The sequence below is a fragment of the Haliotis rubra genome, unplaced genomic scaffold (assembly GCF_003918875.1).
Source record: "Haliotis rubra isolate DU_JTF1 unplaced genomic scaffold, ASM391887v1 Scf311, whole genome shotgun sequence".
In the NCBI taxonomy this organism is placed as follows: Eukaryota; Metazoa; Mollusca; class Gastropoda; order Lepetellida; family Haliotidae; genus Haliotis; species Haliotis rubra.
In genome coordinates, this window is record NW_025766982.1 from 227,123 (window position 1) to 241,934 (window position 14,812).

General features: G+C 38.9%; 1 protein-coding gene across 1 annotated transcript in view; it reads left to right on the forward strand.

Moving 5' to 3' along the window:
• LOC124283264 (S-crystallin SL11-like) overlaps positions 1–9,193 on the forward strand; it is a 45,013-nt gene extending 35,820 nt beyond the window's left edge. Inside the window, exon 5 of the mRNA XM_046719294.1 lies at positions 8,791–9,193. Coding sequence (XP_046575250.1) covers positions 8,791–8,955 — 165 coding nt within the window. The 3' untranslated portion in view covers positions 8,956–9,193. The remainder of the gene's footprint in view (positions 1–8,790) is intronic.
• The last annotated feature ends 5,619 nt before the right edge of the window (positions 9,194–14,812 follow it).

Below are 14,812 nucleotides of genomic sequence, written 5' to 3' on the forward strand. Positions count from 1 at the left end.
CCGATTCAATATGTTAGGAAGTTCATTTACACACGCAGGCAGCAGTTCTCAATTGTTCATAATGATGCATTTCGGCACATGCAACAGCTACTCAGGTGTTAATGCACTGGTGATATTTTGACTTCTTGATTCCTCACAAATTCTTATTGTGTATCGCCATCGCTATTACCCGCAAGGAATATAAATTAAATATAGACACACGTTTATGATGTCAATATAAGTCGATTGTTCATTTGTTGAACTGGAAATTTCCATCTTGAGTATGACGGGACCGCAGTAAAATCTATTCGTGGAACACTGATTTGCATAGCTACAAACTTCGTATGTTTATTTATATGATTTATGAGAACCTTGTCATATTTGAAGAAACTCATGTACCCTTTACATGAAGAATCAAACTATTTCAAATTCTCTCGTAGCTGTAGGTGGTGACAATAATCCTCAAACCCACTCGAACATTCTTCCCAAGTCCCGGTAACCTGACAGTGAGTGCAGGGTTTAGGCAGGGTGGATGTCTAAGCCCTATTCTGTTACTAATGCTTCACCACAGGCATTGTTCACCTAGCCATTTGCATGGGATTAATTTACCGTGTTCTGTGTATGTGCCACCACATGTGTGTCATTGAGTCCGTGTGTCATCACTCTATGATCTATCACCGTAACATTCATAAACCGCGGGTTAAGAAATACGATCATAACCATGTATACTAGCTGACTTAGCAATATTGACAATGCATAATGCTATTTACTTAAACCCCCTGACATATTTCTCCCAAGACTATACAATATACTGTTTTGTTCGCATGTTACTCGGTTTGATAGGCGTGTTGCTTGCTTGTATGTTTGGAGTTAAGCTTTTCCAACAAGTGTGTACTCGTTGCAAAGATACTTCGTTTTTTCGTAGCTGTCTATGATTGTAAATATCCCCATGGCGTGAAATCGACCGTATTTGTGACTCCACGTTATGTAACTATTTACACGACACGCTTAGGAGGCTACGTCAAATATGCCTAGATCAAGGCTATAAACTGTCGTAAATAGGGGTTGACCTACTTCACAGAAGTATTGACGAAGCTTAGAGTTTTCTTCTGTGTGCACGACAATATGAACCTTGTAACTTTGTTATTCATTGCAAATTTACAAGACGGCTCAACACCGAATAATATTTCAAGATCCACATAGTCGTGTTACGATGTATGCAGTAGATTAAACCAACACTAAGTCTTCAGGTTGAGTGTTAAGGAGTACAAACGCTCTCAAAGGAAATGTCGGTTAAGTGTGAACTGAAGCGGATGGCTGACACGTTATGAATCTGACTATTATGGACTGTTTCTGTTGCCAGTTACATTACAAGGGGCGACTGATGGGGTCGGGTGGTCAGGCTCGCTGACTTAGTTGATGTTTATCATCGTATCCCAATTGAGTAGACTGGTGCTCATGCTGTTGATCACTGGATTGTCTGGTGCAGACTCGATTATTTACAGACCGCCGTCATATAGCTGGAATATTGCTGAGTGCGACGTTAAACGATAAGCAAACAAACACCTGTACCAATGATGCTGAACGAGTGCCTCACTGGTGTAGAAGGCTTCCCATGGTGCTGTTTTTTTATATGGCATCATCATCATCATCTTTTTCCCAAACGTTTTTCTTAATTTACTTTCTCTTTACTTCTACACAGCAGTCGTACCTCCAAATTATCTAACTAGATTTTCAGCTTAATCGATCACCCGATTGTTTACAGAACGCCGTCGCATGGCACGAGTACTTGCCAAAGATACTCCTATTTTTAGACAAATGTTGTGAATGGCGGGTCCTTCCAGTAGGACAGGACATTCTTACCCTTTCCGCGAACACTTGGTGTCAACGTTAATCTTGTGTAATCCATATCTTTAGTTTTCAATTTTCTTTCCCTTTACATCAAACGTGCAGAATTTGTCTCTGAGGATAGTAAAGACTGGGTATTTTTACACTGACGTTCTATATTTTACAAACTAAGAATGAGTGAGTGAGTTAAAATTTACATCGCATCGTCACATCGCAAGTATTTCAGCCATATCGTGACTATGACTGTGGTATATCAAAAATGAACTCAGGCAATATAAATATCTGTCAACGAAGGAGAGTAAAATATCTAGATTATCACAGATGTAAACCTAAAACTAGCATATAATCATAAAACAATAATTCTACAGAACTATACAATATGAAAATGGGCTATAGATCGCCAACAACTGAAGGTAGATCACCATACCAGATGCAAACTAAGAAAACTGAAACCATTATCTGGTTTCGTCCTTCAGAGAAAGAGACGTCGGATGTTTCCGCTTCTCTGACTGTTATTTAGTTTCTGACTGATGAACGCAAAATTCATCCATGGTTATAATTCAGCTGTGTCTGCTTCAAAACATTCTCACGAGAGATGATGAACTTGGAGAGTCAGAAGTCTTGGAACCTAGCTTCCTGAAACCTTTGTCCACCATGCTCATCCACCAGAATGTTCTCAGCTCTCCACAACATTGGTAGTGTGACGAGTGGTGCGTCGATCATTCATAATCTTCTCAAGTATTATATTCACTTGTCCTTTGTGGTGGTTAATGCAGGTTGTCACATCATCTCTTCAACCCCCGGGGCGGGGGTTAGCCTAGTGGTTAAAGCGTTCGCTCGTCACGCCGAAGACCCGGGTTCAATTCCCCACATTGGCACAATTTGTGATATTACTGGAATATTGCGAAGAAATTGTCAGAATTGTACTATGTACTCTGCTTTTCAAGAGATTATGGGAAGAACTTGTCACTTTTGATTAACAGTGTACCAGTATGGGATGAAGAAACCAGGTCATACTCGCGACAAGGAAAAAGCTTTGTGAACTATGTTTCGTCAAGTACCTGATATATTTTGAAATCAACGGAAGAGAATCAGTTCTTGCCACGCTTCTTGATCAAGTGTGTCACCGTACACAGACCACAAGATGCAGTTGATTCTGTACTTCATATTCTAGTACGTCACCGTACACATACCACAAGAAGCAGTTGGTTCCATACTTCATATTCTAGTGCGTCAACGTACACAGACCACAAGAAGCAGATGTTCCATACTTCATATTCTAGTGCGTCACCGTACACATACCATAAGAAGCAGTTGGTTCCATACTTTATATTCTAGTGCGTTACCGTACACATACCACAAGAAGCAGTTGGTTCCATACTTCATATTCTAGTGCGTCACCGAACACAGACCACAAGAAGCAGATGGTTCTGTACTTCATATTCTAGTGCGTCACCGTACACATACCACAAGAAGCAGTTGGTTCCATACTTCATATTCTAGTGCGTCACCGTACACATACCACAAGAAACAGTTGGTTCCATACTTCATATTCTAGTGCGTCACCGTACACATACCACAAGAAACAGTTGGTTCCATACTTCATATTCTAGTGCGTCACCGTACACATACCACAAGAAGAAGTTTGTTCCATACTTCATATTCTAGTGCGTCACCGTACACAGACCATAAGAAGCAGATGGTTTCATACTTCATATTCTAGTGCGTCACCGTACACATACTACAAGAAGCAGTTGGCTCCATACTTCATATTCTAGTGCGTCACCGTACACATACCACAAGAAGCAGTTGGTGCCATACTTCATATTCTAGTGCGTCACCGTACACAGACCATAAGAAGCAGATGGTTCTGTACTTCATATTCTAGTGCGTCACAGTACACATACCATAAGGAGCAGTTGGTTCCATACTTCATATTCTAGTGCGTCACCGTACACAGACCATAAGAAGCAGATGGTTCTGTACTTCATATTCTAGTGCGTCACCGTACACATACCACAAGAAGCTGTTGGTTCCATACTTCATATTCTAGTGCGTCACCGTACACAGACCATAAGAAGAAGATGGTTCTGTACTTCATATTCTAGTGCGTCACCGTACATAACCACAAGAAGCAGTTGGTTCCATACTTCATATTCTAGTGCGTCACCGTACACATACCACAAGAAGCTGTTGGTTCCATACTTCATATTCTAGTGCGTTACCGTACACATACCATAAGAAGCAGATGGTTCTGTACTTCATATTCTAGTGCGTCACCGTACACATACCACAAGAAGCAGTTGGTTCCATACTTCATATTCTAGTGCGTCACCGTACACATACCACAAGAAGCAGTTGGTTCCATACTTCATATTCTAGTGCGTCACCGTACACATACCACAAGAAGCAGTTGGTTCCATACTTCATATTCTAGTGCGTCACCGTACACAGACCATAAGAAGCAGATGGTTCTGTACTTCATATTCTAGTGCGTCACCGTACACATACCACAAGAAGCAGTTGGTTCCATACTTCATATTCTAGTGCGTCACCGTACACATACCACAAGAAGCAGTTGGTTCCATACTTCATATTCTAGTGCGTCACCGTACACAGACCACAAGATGCAGTTGGTTCCATACTTCATATTCTAGTGCGTCACCGTACACATACCACAAGAAGCTGTTGGTTCCATACTTCATATTCTAGTGCGTTACCGTACACATACCATAAGAAGCAGATGGTTCTGTACTTCATATTCTAGTGCGTCACCGTACACATACCACAAGAAGCAGTTGGTTCCATACTTCATATTCTAGTGCGTCACCGTACACATACCACAAGAAGCAGTTGGTTCCATACTTCATATTCTAGTGCGTCACCGTACACATACCACAAGAAGCAGTTGGTTCCATACTTCATATTCTAGTGCGTCACCGTACACAGACCATAAGAAGCAGATGGTTCTGTACTTCATATTCTAGTGCGTCACCGTACACATACCACAACAGGCAAGTTGGTTCCATACTTCATATTCTAGTGCGTCACCGTACACATACCATAAGAAGCAGATGGTTCTGTACTTCATATTCTAGTGCGTCACCGTACACATACCACAAGAAGCAGTTGGTTCCATACTTCATATTCTAGTGCGTCACCGTACACATACCACAAGAAGCAGTTGGTTCCATACTTCATATTCTAGTGCGTCACCGTACACAGACCACAAGATGCAGTTGGTTCCATACTCCATATTCTAGTGCGTCACCGTACACATACCACAAGATGCAGTTGGTTCCATACTCCATATTCTAGTGCGTCACCGTACACATACCACAACAAGAATTACTGTCAACCTCATTGAGCTTGTGTGTCACTCTTCCCAGTCGTTTGTAACAATACTTCTGGATGTCACCTTATTTGTTGACGTGTTTGGATTAAGTCGTCTCGTTAAAGCTTACCGTGTCCGATAGGGCCTTAAACAGTGATGACAGCCCATTTAATGACATATTGTTGTCATGGTTACATTATAAATCCGTAATATAGACAGGAAAATATTTCATGTCTGTATATGGTAAGCAATCATGATGGTATTAAATGGAAGAATTGTTGTATATCGGTGAAAAATAGCATATTGTTTTATACAGCTATATGCTCATTTCTTACGTTAATGGTCAATGGTATTTTCTCATGGTCACAGACGCTACTTATTTGACTGTGGAAAAACAATGTGGATATTCTTTTTAACATCATTTCAAAAACATAAAATACTTCACTATAAGGCAATTCCATCGTTTTGAGGCTCATCACCGAACTCTTTTATTATGCATTAGCAAAGTGAACACCAGTGAGAAGAACTCCTTGTCTGACAGAGTTGTAGTTGGCATAAGAACAATCTCTTCATCATTTTCAAGTGAAGAAAAATATTTCTATATTTATAACAGCCTCTTAACTTAAAAAAGTAATTATTCAGAGTGAGAAGGTAAACCTACTTATTGTACCGCTGCTTTCTAACGTGTTTGTCGAGCTGTAGTGAGATATGACCTTTGGGGCAAGTGTAATCATCGTTTGAAGTGTTGCATGCGAATAACGTATGGCAATGTGTTTTCATTTAATTATTCCCTTTTGGGAGTCGGAGACATGGGGTACGGATGGCAAGTTCGCACTGACCCAAATACCTCATTAAAATGGACTTTATTTTTCTTTTTTCAAAGTGAATACTCACAGTACTGCATTAAAGTTACCTGGGTCAATAGATCACTGTGAACTCGAATTTCATTATCAGCTCCCTGGGAATCATACTTGTTGGAATGTATATTAATGAATCGATCGATGTGAGTTTTGCGTAACGATTTAGCTATGTGCAATTGTGTTGATACAAGGTACTGTTTTAATGCCATGCTAATTCTTTATAAAAATGGTAGTCATGACAACTGGAAACAACTTATCTGTAAACTCAGTTCCCAAGCAGGACAGATATTCCACAAGCGTCGTGATAGAATAGAGTGCAAAGCCCCTCGCAAGAGCCTCAGGGAGTCTAGCACCAAGCTTAAGTCCCGAATTTGCACTCGTTGACATCTGCGAACTTCTACCATTGATTTATGAGCAATCAAAATCGTGGCATCTCCTAGCTCATTGATATAGTTAGCAAGTAGGTCAGTCTCGATGTACACCAGCACTAGGTGAATACAAGGGAACTCCACAGCACTCCTTGACCCTCGTAAAGACAACGCACATTTCACATAGGGATGACAGGCGGGCTTTTTTAATGTTTGACGACCTTGACCTTGCATATTCTGTTTTGTTTTCATCGGCGGTGCACGGCCTTCTGCTTCATTAAGGTAAACAGAACGGCTGAGTTATTTTAAAGGAAGGGTTTGGCAAGGATATTGATTGTGTGCCTTGTTATTGAATATTGAAAGCTTGATATTTCATACACAGCTGCACAAGTTCTCTGTAACCCAAAAGAACCCTGTGCGGAGTTAACGTTTATTGAATGCGGTGTTCATTTAAAGGCTGCAGTGTATGTTCAATTGATGTTGTATATGTTTAATGGGTGCAGCTATTATTTCGTGGATGCGGCGTGCGTTTAATGAATGGGGGCGGTGGGGTAGCCTAGTGGCAAAAGCGTTCGCTCGTCTCCTGGAAGACACGGGTTCGATTCCCCACATGGGTACAATCCCATTCCTGGTGTCCCCCATCGTGATATTGCTGTAATTTTGTTAAAAGTGGCGTAAAACTAAACTCACTCATTCACTGTTTTAATGAATGAATGCGGTGGACCTTGAATGGATGAAATGTACATTTAACTGATGACGTACTTTTCATGCATGAAATATCTTTTGAATGAGGCAATGTATGTTTAACGTATGCAGTGTTCTTTTAATGGATTTAGAATACTTTTCATGGATTCAGTGTATGTTAAATACAGTGCACGTCGATTGAATGTAGTGTACGTTTATTGGATGAAATATCTGTTTTATGAAGGCAGTGTATGCATAATAAGATTCGGGTTCGATTCCCCACATGGTAACTGGTGTCCTCCGCCGTGATATTGTTCGAATATTGCTAAAAGCGGCGTAAAACTAAACTCACTCACTTATAGTTCGTATGACTCTGAAGGGAATAAAGCAAAACCACGACACAAATGTACACATCTACTCATTCCCGGATTCTCTGTGTTATCCATCTCTCTCACACACACGCACGCACGCACATACGCACGCACACCTTTGGTAAAATTCATAAACAGTTCCTTTCAATTTTATATTTTGTGAAACATTTCACACGTTCCTGGGATGTATGAAAATGTAAACACGCTCGATATACACTGTTTTGTCAGTACTCTATTGGTCTCGCATAACCCGAGGCAACCGCCCCACGCTGTGAACACAGAAGCGTTGTCGCTGTTGTAAATACCAAACACTGAAGACTGCACTGAGGCGCGGATTTATTGGACTTTGTCTCAGGTTTATGTCTGCGGGCGATGCAGAATTGTTAAAGATGTCCCCATGATACGACACATTTAATACTTACATTTAACCTCTAATAGACGATTAAAGCGCAATGCAATGTTTTTTCTGACAGTTAATTGCAAAGAGTGCACAAGACCCCGTTCTACAAACGATTTTATGATCACGAATATCGTAACTCATAATTTAACAAAGTCTCACGATGGTGGTTGCGATCTTTTTGTGAAACAGGGATTAGATAAATAGATTACTTTCAACAAAGAATCATTGTACGCGTACACACTGCTATAGTCAGTGTGTGGTTATTTTATGTTTGTAAAGGTATGAGGTGTGTATCTTATTTTTAACTTTTAATGGATATCGGGAATCTGTTGCTTCAAGTCTTTTTTTCAGCGTTTGGGGCGGTGGGGTAGCCTAGTGATTAAAGCTTTCGCACGCCACGCCGAAGACCCGGGTTCGATTCTCCACATGGGTACAATGTGTGAGGCCAATTTCTGATGTCCCTCGCTGTGATGGAATATTGCTAAAAGCTGCGTAAACTCGCTCACTCACTTTTTCAGCGTTCAGATTGGAATCAATGTAGGTTGTTGTGAGTGCCTTTATGGTAAACTTCGACAAACGGATGATATCGTTTGAAACTTCATACTGTTTGCATGGTGGTATGGGACGAACAGAGGTTACGCACCTCGTTACACATTGTTAGCTTTAAGATATATTTATTACTTCATTTTGTATTTAAAAAGAAAGGCAGTGGAGAAGCCCAGTGGTTAAGTCGTTCGCTTCTCCCGCCGAACGAGCGAACTCTGGTTCGAGTCCCAACATGGATACAATGTGTGAAGCCAGTCCATTTCTGGTGATATTGCTGGAATATTGTTGAAACAGCAATACTCACTCATTGTATTCAAATGAGAAATATGTGAACTCAGCTGAGCAGAGCCAGTAAGATGACTGAAAGAACATCAATTAAAACAGTTTTCCTATTTTCCAGCTATCGCTTGCCGACCTTGCTGTGTATGACGTCATGGAGTATCCCCTTGACCAAGGACAGGACATTCTCAAGGATAGCCCAAAGATGAAGGCGCACCGAATTCGAGTGGGTAGCCATGACAACTTACACAACTACCTCAAAGAGCGGGTCAAGACTGTCATCTGAATATGTCATTCATTAATGACATCATCTCGACGTCATCTTTTTGGCTACGTACGTGTATACATGGCAGCATATTCAATATCGCATGGTTGTTGACAGATTTCTGTATGAATGTTATATACTGCATACGATTTAACCAGAGATAGTCAGATATTTATTTAGTGTAATCAACCAGTTCAAATAAATTCATCTACTATAATGGGACTGTGGGGTAGCCTAGTGGCTAAAGCTTTCGCTCGTCACGCCGAAAACCCGGGTTTGATTCCCCACACGGTACTATGTGTGAAGCCCATTTCTGGTGTCCCCCGCCGTGATATTGCTGGAATATTGCTAAAAGTGGCGCAAAACTAAACTCACTCACTCATCTCATACAGAGGCGGCCTAGTGGGTAAAGCGTTCTCTCTTGAAGCGTCAGACCGGGTTCGATTCCCTTTTTGGATACAAAGTGTGAAGTTCCTGCTTAGGTAACAGGAACATAGCTAAAATTTGCAGAAAAGCATGCTCACACTAAATTTCGATTGTTAACAATATATTCTCCATTTTACAAAACATATCTCAGATGTAATATCTATAGAGTACTGAAAATGTTCCAACGAATTCCCTGCTGTCCTGCTGATGGATGCTCATGCTGTTCATCACTGGATTGTCTGGTCCAGACTCGATTATTTACAGACCGCCGCCATATAGCTGGAATATTGCTGAGTGCGGCGTTGAACTAAACTCACTCACTCACTCCTGCAACTTTTGAAATCAGCCCTATCAGACAATGTCCGAGACAATCCCGACCACAGCATCCAGTAGGACAGAATCAAAAGCAATCTTACTGCTCCAACACAGAATTTCTTGAAAATGTGAAATTTTCCACATATCCGTCACGTTATTCATTTGTCTTGAAAATATTTCTATTAAATCGTATGTTTTCTATAATATAGTACAGGGCTGTATCGTCGAGTTAGTAATCTAATTTGATCCATTGACTAGCGTGTGTCAAACACGCGAGAAACATAATGCGTCTCTGTATATCTCATTAAGTCTGTGTGTCCAATATTACGATTATGGTGCTCGTTCAATTTCTCCTTGGCATACGCTGTCTTAAGCCTTATCACGTTAACATACGATTGTCAAAGAAAGGCGTTTTTTATAAACAATAAGAAGAGAGTAAAGTTCAAACTAACACATTTTATTGTTACATGACTTCAAAATATATACCACGTTAGTTCCATGTTTTTGTGGTATATTAGGGTTAGTTTGAGAGACTTACTATTCCAATTCATATTTCAAGAAAGATTTAATTTTTGAATAATTCATTTAAACAATAATTTTCAAGAAAACCCAGGACCATTTTTCAATAAGTTTTAACCAACCCAATCCTATCAACGACCCTCCAGTCCTATTCCAACCTAACCCCACGCCTACCTGTCTAATGTTCGGTCAATACGTTTTGTGTAAAAAAGTGGAAAAATCCTCATTTACATATTGAACGGGCATCTCTGTTTAATCGATGTCTGTATGTTTGTTAAGTGTAAGAGGCATTTCTTGTCTCCAACCAAAGAACAACCTCATCCTCATGGTGTTTACTAAATGTTCGATACAAGCAATACTTTTTAAAGAACAGTGTAAGTACAAACAAATGTTCCTCAAGATAACCTTTTAGAGGTGCTTCAAACGATGTTATAATAATATTGGGGAGTTTGTCAATTGTAACCATTTTGATAGAATATGAAAGCTTCTTTCATGCTAACACATTTTGTTTCGAAACAAGACAATAGGTAACACTGACATATATAACTAGTTTTCGTAGTTAATTTTGTTGCCTTCTTTAAATTATGCAATTCCAAGTTTTATCGAATTAAGGTCAATTCAAATACTAACATGGCGAACGTTGCCAGAATAAATTTTACGGGTGCTTCAAATGATGCTCCCACGAATCATATTGTAATTTTATTAGGTAATTATCTATATGAAAAATAGGTACAACCAGTGTGCGAAATAGTTTCCAAATTGTGCTAGCCAGTCGAGCTATGCTTTGCCTGAAAGTTACGAGCCCACAAAATAATTAACCACTAATTCATACTTTGAATGTAGACACGGGTTTCATAAATTTGATCAGTCCACGATGTTGCATGATTATAACTTAACAAGTCGGAGAGAGTGACATATTTACAAAATGACCCCATGAAAATTCACTTGCCAGTCGAGCCAGTGACTGAGGAGATTTACTGGCCCGACTGGAGTTTTACTAGCCGCGGGCTAGCGGGCCAGTGGTTATTTCGCACACAGGGTAGAACCTTATAGAATATAGGTTTCCTTTATGACAAAATCACCATCCTGAAACCAAAACAGTAGTTAATACAAAATGATTCAAGAATGTGCTTCTAAGTGATTTATACGGGTTTTTAGGAGGATTTTAGGAGAAGATTACTGTATCATATTTGCATACAATTGTTCTGTTTGTCCTGTGTATATAGTCATTTGTATAACAATTATTCATCCCTTGTCGATTATAAACTTCATAAACTTATAAATCAGGATTATTTGTTGGAATAAGAACACTGCCCGATTTAATCATGTGCTCAGGAAGTTTTCTAAAAGACAAAAATCACACATATGCTTTAACATCATACAAGTTCCGCTTAACTACAAGAATGGAATTTTAAAAACAAAAACAAAGTAAAAGTATAGTACTCGATGCGAAATAATTATGAGTCTTTACGTTAGGTATTCAAGAGAATGGAAATACAGAATATCCTTTTCAGTCAGCGCTTTTGTGCAAATGGCCGATACCTCAGTTCCATCAAACAATACAAAATGGAAATAGAACACATTTCAAGTGAATCGGTTTCCGATTTAGTTAACATGTTTCATATGTGTTTCGTCATTCTTACAACTTCTAAAGGGGAAGTACCTTTCAAATGGCTCCTTAACCTTATTTAAGCCCGATTAGTATTTGACAAATCAATGTTGCAGATATACACATATATAATAGGGCTTGATTATTCTAATCTTTCTATCAATATATTCAGGTACATCTGTAGTCCGCCAATAACGAATTACATGTAAAATATGTACATTTACAAACATAGGGCACCACAACGATTTATTGAAAGTTTTATATTTTTTTCACAATATGTAGCCTTGTATATGTTCATTAAAAACATACGTCTCGATGCTTACATACCTTAAAGAAAGGAACTTATTAATCCCGATATATACTGACCTACAAAAGAAACGCTATCTGCATTGAATATACAAGCTGTCCAATGATTGTATGACATTTGATTCGGGGTAATGCAAATATTAACATGACAACATCTTATATAGATTTTGTAGATATGAAAGGAGGTTATGCTTGGTTATTTTCAGCTAATCAAAATTACGTGAGTAATCAGTGTTTTATGTGTTACGATTTAAGAATAATAGCACGTCAGAGAGGCACAACGTTTTCACCTTGTCTTGGTCACTCTGAAAAAAACACGAAACCGAGATTTTGTCAAGTTAACATATCAGGGTTTGACTGATCCAGATGTATGACAGTTCACTTAAATAGTATTCTTGAAATATACTTCAGTATCGCACACATTAAGAGTTATATTCTAGATAATATTCAGTGGATGCTTGTTTCATAAGCAGAGAATGAAATCTGAGATGTATAGATACATATCCAAGCTCAAGTATCAGTTGTGGACACAGCTCCTGTTACCAAAGAATAGTCAGACCAACTCATTGCTTATAGTCAGAAAAGTCCATCATTGCACGGTAGTGACATGACGAAAATGTCGGTTAGCTTTCTTTGCCATCCAAATACATCATCTTATGTTTAGCCAGTTGAGAGCAACTATGTCTTTGGTACGTGTTTAGAGTAACCAGTTCTCATAACATACAAAACGTAGTGAAAACGATTACGGTTGTAGATTTGGAAATGATTCGTGTGGAAATGAGAAGAAAATATAACCCATTTATAATTACAAGAAAAGCAACGTTTCCTTACTATACATGACGCACCGGCTGCTTGGTCATCGACCCTAACTAGGCAGTAGAAGTTGGGTCTTCGTGGACCTTAAACGGGAACTACACAGAGCCAAATTGGCAGTTTAGCAGATTTTGTCGAAGTTGGAAAAACAACAAACACTTCTTCGTTTCTTAAGGTCACAATTTGCTCCCTTTGGCTCGTAGTTTCAAAACGCCATTGCCAGAGAATCCCCCCCTCTTGAATATCAGTCGATACAGATTCCACGGGCCTTTATGCCCAATATAAATATTGGAAGGATTCCTGAAAGCTGTGATGTCGCCGGGTGTTTGTGAAAAGGGTAAGCACTTCGAACGGTGTATTGCTATCAGTACATCTTCTGAGATCTAATCTCCAGTTCCAATACTTGTTTTTAAACCCCCGACCCATAGCATACAGTAACTGGTATTTGGCTAGCTCAGTGGATAGTGTGTTCAAACATGTTCAATCTCCAAATTTGGAAACATTGTATTAGTATTATGGGTGTCGTTCCCACCTCTGTTGTCTCATTCTTTGACTGTCATGATAGAGGTTTGGTAAGGTGATTTTCAGTGCTGGTATGGAAGACAACATCTTTATTTCAGTTGCGACGTTTCGGTGCAGAAGCTATTTTCTTTATAGTTATACAACAATAACTAAGCAAGATTTGTTCATGGTTATAACTCCTTTATCAGTTCATGATACTCACTATTTATCAGTTTAAGTTACTAGCTTCTTTATCAGCTCGTGGTGCTAGCTCCTTTATGAGTTCATGATACCGTCTCTTTATCAGTTTAAGTTACCAGCTCCTTTGTCAGTAAGTAATGCTAGCTCCTCTATCAGCTCGTGATACAAGCTCCTTTATGTATTCATGATATCAGCTCCTTTATAAGTTCATCACATTAGTTGTTTGATCAGTTAAAAACAACTCCTTTATCACTTCATGATAACCGCTACTTTATCTGTTCATCATATATCAGCTGTTTGATCACTTCATGATAACCGCTACTTTATCTGTTTATCATATCAACTCTTAAATCACTTCATGATAACCGCTACTTTATCTGTTCATCATATATCAGCTTTTTGATCATTTCATGATAACAGCTACTTTATCTGTTTATCATATCAGCTCTTTGATCACTTCGTGATAACAGCTACTTTATCTGTTCATCATGTATCAGCTCTTTGATCACTTCATGATAAACGCTACTTTATCTGTTCATCATATCAGCTCTTTGATCACTTCATGATAACAGCTATACTTTATCTGTTCATCATATATCAGCTGTTTGATCATTTCATGATAACCGCTACTTTATCTGTTTATCATATCAGATCTTTGATCACTTCATGACAACCGCTACTTTATCTGTTCATCATATATCAGCTCTTTGATCACTTCATGATAACCGCTACTTTATCTGTTTATCATATCAGCTCTTTGATCACTTCGTGATAACAGCTACTTTATCTGTTCATCATATATCAGCTCTTTGATCACTTCATAATAACCGCTACTTTATCTGTTTATCATATCAGCTCTTTGAGCACTTCATGATAACAGCTACTTTATCTGTTCATCATATATCAGCTGTTTGATCACTTCATGATAACCGCTACTTTATCTGTTCCTATACCAGCTGTGTTATCTGTTCAGCACACCATCTCCTTTACCAGTTCAATTTACCAGCTCCTTTATAAGTTAACGAAAATATGCTATTTTCAACATGTGATAGTAGCTATCCTGAAACGTCCAACAGTGTAAATAAACATATTGTCATACATGCAGTTGTTTATTATTGTCTATATTCACAGTCATTAATTTCTTGATGCATTATTTGGCACTGAGCGGATTATAAGAAATAAGACGAA